At 44.6% G+C, this 7,315-nt stretch overlaps 1 protein-coding gene across 1 annotated transcript in view; it reads right to left on the bottom strand.

Annotated features, from left to right (window-relative positions):
- The window catches only part of NFATC2 (nuclear factor of activated T-cells, cytoplasmic, calcineurin-dependent 2), a gene marked incomplete at its 3' end in the record, with an annotated part of 51,225 nt that overhangs the window by 41,152 nt on the left and 2,758 nt on the right, over window positions 1–7,315 (bottom strand). Inside the window, exon 3 of the mRNA XM_009698391.1 lies at window positions 7,181–7,315. This exon is cut by the window's right edge and continues 64 nt beyond it. Within this exon, the coding sequence (XP_009696693.1) occupies window positions 7,181–7,315 (135 nt within the window). The remainder of the gene's footprint in view (window positions 1–7,180) is intronic.

The following is a 7,315-nucleotide window of genomic DNA, read 5'->3' as shown; positions in this document are numbered from 1 at the left end:
TTCAGCAGTAGCACATCTCCAGCCCAGCCCTACTTGTGAGAGTGTGAATCACAGTATCAAGCTGTGATTTGGTTTTGAGTTTCCATCAAAGGTTCTGGTTTCACTAATACGCCAAGGAACTAGTTGAATGTTGGAAGTGACATACAGTTAAAATTTAGGGCCCCATGGGAAGTCTAGGCTAGAAAACAATGTCTCCTTTGACTTAGAAACCACAAGAAAACACATACGGCAAAATTCAAATATAAAAGGAAAGTGGAACACACATTTGTTATTGTAAAGCAGCTCCTGTGTGCTCCATTAACAACTCTACCATTCCAGCTTATTTTTAATTACAAAAAAAAAAGGCAGTGAAAGTAACCACAATTTTAAAAGTTAAAACCTAGGGGAAAGTTAGGTCGGCTGCACTGAACAGGAGCACCTCTCTGTACAGCTTTCCTGCTTTAAAGAGAAGAAGTGAGGAGGAGACTGGCACCCACAGGAGCATGATGGCAGGGGGGGTACCCCGTGCCCTCCGCTTCAGCACTGGGCTTTTGTACACCTGGTCTACATTTGGATGTTGCACCAAGGTAAACAGCTGGGTAATGTATTTAATTTTTACCATTACAATCAAGCCAGTAAAAGAGATGTAATTACGGCAGTAGGATGATAGGTCACAGAAGAATTACCTCCTCCCCTTTGCTTCTGAAATTAAGCCCCTGGGGGGGACACCCTTTTCCACATTCACTGCTGCCAGCAGAAGCCGACTTGTGCCCAGTTTGCCCATTACTGCCATGCTGGAGGTTACTGCTCCTGAATCTCTGTTAGAGGAACTGTCAACAGCTTTTGATGTCGTGTGTGCCAAGAACAGAAAAGACTGAAGACCTCACTGATGTCCAAGACATCTGCATTGGCAGGGCTTTTGTTAAATAAATATAACTCCCAGCTGATTTTAGGATAGCAGCAGCAGGCAGGGACTGAAGTCTCAATCCACTTGTGATATCTCCCCCTCCTACTGCAGGGAGGAGATGGGGAAGGAGGAGTCCCTGATGCTCTGACTTGAAGGAAGTATTCCCTCCTCTCTCCCAGCCCTGTTACTCAGTTTAACCCACCACGTTTGACTAAACAAAGACCCTAGAACTCAGCAGCAGCCGAGGCAGGTTGCAGGGACATTGCCTTCCTTTCCGCAGGGGACCACGGCTCTGGCGGGGGCAGAGGAAGCTGCTGCCCATCAGTGCACGGTGGCTCGGGAACCTGTGCGAGTCATGGGCTGAGCCACACCGGCAGTGGAGGACCCAAGTGCGGGGCTCCTGTTTCCCGGGGAAGTGCCCAAACCACTGAGCTGTAATCTAAAGGTGGGAGGCAATGGCCCCACCAGCCACCAAGACTGCTCTCTGCAAAGGTCCTGAATTATGCTCGTCCCAGACACAGGCTTAGCCGGCTCGGTGTCAGGCTGTCTGAGCATCTGAAACCTCCAGCTGCAGGAAGGTGTAAACCTGCTGGTTGAGGAGTGAGTTTTTCCCCAGCCCAAGTCAGGGAGCACTGATGCAGGATGTGCTCTGGGCAAGGTGCTGCCTTGGAAAACTGGGGTCCCAGCGACCAACGTCCTCAGCTGCTTTCGAACACTGCAGCTTCGGGTTGTGTTGAATGGATTCGATTATCTGACACAAGGAGTGGAAAAAAGCAGGTTTGTTGATGAAGAACTGAGTTAATAATGTGGTGGAAGTGAGAGAAACAAAGTGAGAGATACAAATGAGTTACTGATTACTTATGTGCTGGTTTTCATTCAGAAGTATTTGAGCCTTTTGTAAAGGTAAGTTAGAGAATCAATACATCAAGTGAAGGATTTGCTAAGGCGGCAATTAAAAAAAACCCAAATGCTAGAGTTAGGCACACTCCTTTGAGAATATGGCTGCAAATTACTGTGCTGAAGAGCTATGTAAAACACCAGCTTCCTCAAGGATTGTTTACAGCAAGGTAAGTCCAGAACACCCAGATGCTTGGGGAAAAAATTAGAAATAATAAGAAAAACAAAAAGAAATCAAAAAGCCTATATTTACTCTTTGACCCCCAACTTAGCCGAGTTCTCATAAACAGATTTTTAACAAAATAGTATACCTCAGCCTCTCTACAGTCCATGGCACATGCACATCTGAAATCAATGCCCTGTGTCACCGCTCTCAATTATATGAGGTGAATGCAGCAGTAAATCACAGGTTTATCTCACACTGATCATCTCCAAGGACCCCAGAGGACTTCAGAATGTGGGAAGATTATGATGTGAGATGGTTTTGTATCATTTATACCTGTGGGCTGCAACATGTGTAAAGGCAACCACTTCTAATGAAACTAGATGGATGAGCTATCCAGAGTACAGTTGGACAATCACTTGCATAAATCAACTACTCATCTTCCCTAAAAGTTTTTCCTTTCCCTTCCATTTCCCTTGAGGGAAGGACAAGAGTTCTGCTTAGAACTCCCCGAAATAGCACTCAATCATGCAAAATACAATTTCCATCTTGAAAAAAAATCTGGCTTCATGCAAAGCAGTAGGACAAAACCAGAACCACTAAGTTTAATTAATATCTTCAAAATAGTATTTTTATGGCTTTTAAGGGACCATAGACTCTGCTTGACCATGGGCTGAAGCTCATCCAGACCCAATCTTTGCAACTGAAAAGGTCTTTCCTTCTCATCACTGCCTTAAACAGTTCAAAGACAGGAGAACTTTTGCTGAAGAACTGAAAATCTGTCTCTCCCTGAAGCAGAGAGGTTCTTATCACCACATTTTCCTGTGGGTGTAGGTGAAAGACACCTATGCCAGCATCCAGTGTTACTCAAGTGCTGCCACGTGCCCTGTTTCCCCTGGACAAAACAATAGTGAGCAAGGCCAACAACCCCAAAATTTTCCTTTCCTTTAAGAGGTGGGAACTCCTGGAAGGATTATTGAAATAATGCCGCGAGAAATCTCAAGGAATCATCTAGTTCATCTCTCCTGTCCCCAGCAGAATTCAAATATATACATGTCCTTCCTAGCAGATGTTTGCCTAAAAGCATGCAAAGATGGAGATTCTTACCCCTCTGGGCAGGGCGTGCTGCCGTGGGGTGAAGCTGGACAGAGCTAGGTTTGTGTTTAGATTGCCATCTCTATCCCAGTCACATCCATAAGCTCCTTACAACTGGAGCAGTCACTGCTTTCTTAATGGGCAGTCTCTTCCTGGACTGGAGCAGTTGGGTACAAATAAGTAACTGTCCCTCAACTTTGGTGAAAAAGAGTCTGCGGTCTCAGTGACTGGGAGGATCCGCAAGAAGGTAGGTGCATGTAAACTTCAGCTTTGTTGTTGCTATGCAGGATTCCCTTGCTGTTCTCAGCAACTTAACATCTACTCACACTGACATCCAACTTACATTCCTAAAATAGAAGTCCAGGTTTCTCAATAGTTAACAGCAAGCTGCAGTTTCCTCCCAAAAAATGACTCAGAACACCTAAACTGGGAGCTTACACTTCTCCATGTGACTCTAGGTGGTCTCTGGAGTTAGATGATATGAACATTATATGGCATGCATGGCTTCTCTCCTCTTCTCCCAGGCAAAGTAAATGCCCTCTTCCGTGTGGCCCATCTAGTCAGAGGTTTTGATTAATGAGACTCTTCTCCTGCCATACTTGGGAGTGCACAACGGGTGCAGAGTCTTCTGCACAAGCTCTCAGGGCTAGACACGTGAAGAAGAGGAAGCAGCATCAGAAAGATAAACCACAAGATAAGGCCTGGAGGATATGAGATCTGCTGGTCTGTAGCTTCAGAGCACCCAAAAGAAGAAACTTGCATGCAAAACACAGTTTTCAAAATATAAATACTGCAGGCCAACACTGTGCTGCAAAAACTAGCCAACATCTCTTTGTCCAGAAAGTTCTACTGGATAATTAGTCATGTGGAGGGTCAATTTAATGGGAATTCTCTTTTTAAATCAATTTTTTTAAAAAATATATTGAATTTTAGAAAAGGTAATCAAAATAGTGGAAAAGCAGTGTATCAAAGGTGGTTGTAAAATGTATGGGACATGAATGGGACATTCAGCCTTAGTATAAATCCCACCACTTTGGTGGGCTTCTGCCACTCAGGGCCAGCTTGGCTTCTCTGTATTTAAGTTCAAATGTCTAAGAGAGAGCACTGGATTCAAGAAAGTTGCTATGGAGAGATCCTAGTGCTCCAGAAAAATTCCAAGGGTGGTGTGTTCACCTCTGTCATTTGAGCAGTGCTGGGGGTCCCCAGCGCTGGGTCTGCAGCCTGCAGGAGAACCCCAAGCCTTGTCACACCCCTGGGTCAACACAGCCAACTCTGCTCTGCGGCCGAACACAGACAGAACCTCTTGAAAACAATTTAATTTCATTTCCTTGTAACCACTCGCCTCTAACTCATGCAAACTTTCCTCAACACAGTGCCTACCTTGTAAAAATCTCTCCTGTTTCATTGTTTCTGTTCCTGTACTGTTTGCAACTGACCAGAACACAAAAGTTAAAATTCACTGAGGGGAAAGAAGAAGGAAAAAAAAAAAACCAAAACAAAACACAAAAACACACCACCAAACCCCAAAAACCCACACCACCGAAACTCTGAAGCCAAATAACTTATGACATGAAAGCTTTGGATTTTACTAGCCTTCCCGAGTTTCAGATGTCATAAACCATACAGGTGCAACTATCTCATTGCTCGGCACCCATATGAACCTTGTTATGTTAAAGCGAACACAAATCCAACGAATACTTCCAGGTTTATACTAAACCTTCATAAAGAAACTGTCCATATTTTCCCCATATGCAGTCACAGCTGTGCAGAGGCACATCTGCTCGGGAAACTAACGTGGATCTTTGAATTTATAGTTTAAGATCCTTAAGCTTGATGGCAAATTATGATAAAACTAGGAATATCAGTTCCTGTCTCCAACACAAAATATAAGTCCCTCTTTGATTGATATTGATTACAGGAAGGAAACAAAGCACTTATATTTCCCCATGTCACGAGAAACTCTTTCATTGCAATAAACATCCGGTTGATAGGAATATCTTGGGAAGGTAAACGATACTGTATTTGTAAGCAAACTGAGAAAAGAGCAAGTGCTGATTTGCAATACAGTTCATACACCCATGGAGCTTCAAACACACCACAGCGGGATATGAGTTTGTCAGATTCATAAACTAAAAAGATTGCCTACATTAAGGTATGTCAAATGTGATTGCCATTTATTATTACCCTGCACCCTTTGCTCAAATATCCAGTCCATACATCTAAGTCCAGATCAACCAAAGTAAACAAATTCATTGATTTAACAATTTATGGCTTGATTTTAAAACAGACTGAGCCGGCAGGGGAATAGCTAACATATGTTTGAAGTTAAGCACAAATCAACCCAGTGAAATTAGCAGTATTGATCACATGCTTAAAATTAAGCATAAACTAACTTCAACATTTTCCTGGTTCACACTTGCCATTGCAAGTCCTGAGTGTGACAGGGAGATTTGTAGGATGCCCCCCAACCTTGCTTAGCGAAAGCTGTAGCCACGGCTGATCTGTACAGTCACCATACATCATTACCAGTAATATGGCCCTGACACCTTGCAACCCCGACCAAAAGCCTGGCTTTCCCTCCTGAATGGCACTGGCTGAAGCGAGGAGGAAATGAGTGAAAAGACTGACGTGGCCCCAAATGACTACAGTGCCATTATTTTACTACTCAGCCATTATTTTACATTACCCTTTGAAAGGTGAAGGAAAAGCACTTCACTCTCCACCACAGAATACGGGTTCAGCTCATCCATCCCTCCGGACAGCAAAGCACCAAATTTTGTTACCTCCATCACTGTCAGCTTGGATTTCATTCACTGGTTTCAGCAGGGTGACTCTCCTTCTCACAAGCATAGCTAGGACCAGAAACTGGACTCTTTAGGGCAATAAAAGTGTTACCTCAAAAGAGATATAAAATTTTGTTTCTGTAGTGACATCAGCCCAAATCAGGAGGGAGCTCCTGCCTAAACTCATGCACCCTTTCTCTACAGTATTACAAAGCCAATGAACATGTCCTCTCCATGTTTACAGTTTTATAGAGGCCAAACTTTTTCTTGAAACCATCCCCACTGCTACGTAATTATCTTGCCCTGCAGTCTCCTTATCACACGGCTACTACAGCTCGTACAGGTTTCCCCTTGGTAGTGTACACCCAGGGCAAAAGGAAGGCAGCGTTTCCACAGATGACAAGCAGAACTGCGTGCAAGGTGGGACATCGCATCAGCAAGTTACATATAAACCAGGCATTAGATTGAAATGGATGTACGGAGCACTTGAATTATGCATGGGTGAAATTCTCTGACATAAATTTAAATGGGCTTAAAATTAGAAGTTCTATCATGTAACCAGAGGACAGAAAAGAGTAAAATTGCTAAGGAAAGAGCAAATGCATGAAAGAGATTTCTAGCAAAAGGCAGCTGTTAACTCTGGGGAAACTCCAGTTTAACTACCATATGTCCCTAATCCAACTTCCACTGAGGTTAATGAAGGTTGCTTTGCCTTTCTTTAAACTTCAAGAGAACGCGTAGGAGCCGTGTACAGTGTGGCTGTACAGACCAGAGAGGAGCAGAGGTTAGATACAGCCAGGAACACAGGTAGCAACTGCAGCATGGGCTTGCTCTGCGGGAACCTGGGGGAGCAGGGCTCCAAAACCCTCACTCACCGCTGGCACGAGGACATGGTACTGCAGATCTAACGCGATCTGCTAGGTGTTTTAAATCTGAGTTTAGCAGGTCACTGAGCTACACCGAGTTTGAAAGCCAGGTTTAATGTTTGTACGTTTTGAAACTCACAAAAAGCCCTAGTTTTCACAGAAGAGTCTGTTGTCAAGATAAAATGGGCTCAGCTGGAATTCAGGACAGCTGGGCATCTTATGACAGAGTTGGGTCACAGGAGGTTTAACACACAGCCCAGAAAAGGTGGCAAATATTTTGCCTAAGTTTCTGAGCTCTCACAAGCTAATGCAAACCAATGTTCCAAACATCTAGGACTTCACCACAGTTCAGTTCAGACACTTTATGCACATCTACAAGCACATCCAGGTTCACATAGTCCTCCTCTTTCAGGGTCAACCCCCAGCAAGTCTTCCAAAACAGAACTCACCCCCTACTTTTCCTCTACAGAGCTGTTCTCCAGCCCCTTACCTGGACGACGGGGTGGCCTCCGGTCGGTGCCTTGACGGCCCCTCGGCTTCCCTCCGTCTCGTAGTGGGCCCGGTGGTGGGGCTTCGGCTGTACCTCGATCCGCAGCTCGTAGGAGCCAGACTGGCTGGGGGGGGG

The sequence above is a fragment of the Cariama cristata genome, unplaced genomic scaffold (genome assembly GCF_000690535.1).
Source record: "Cariama cristata isolate BGI_N322 unplaced genomic scaffold, ASM69053v1 scaffold31074, whole genome shotgun sequence".
NCBI lineage: Eukaryota > Metazoa > Chordata > Aves > Cariamiformes > Cariamidae > Cariama > Cariama cristata.
Note: the sequence above shows the minus strand (reverse complement) of the source record. Positions and strands in the feature narration are given on the sequence as shown.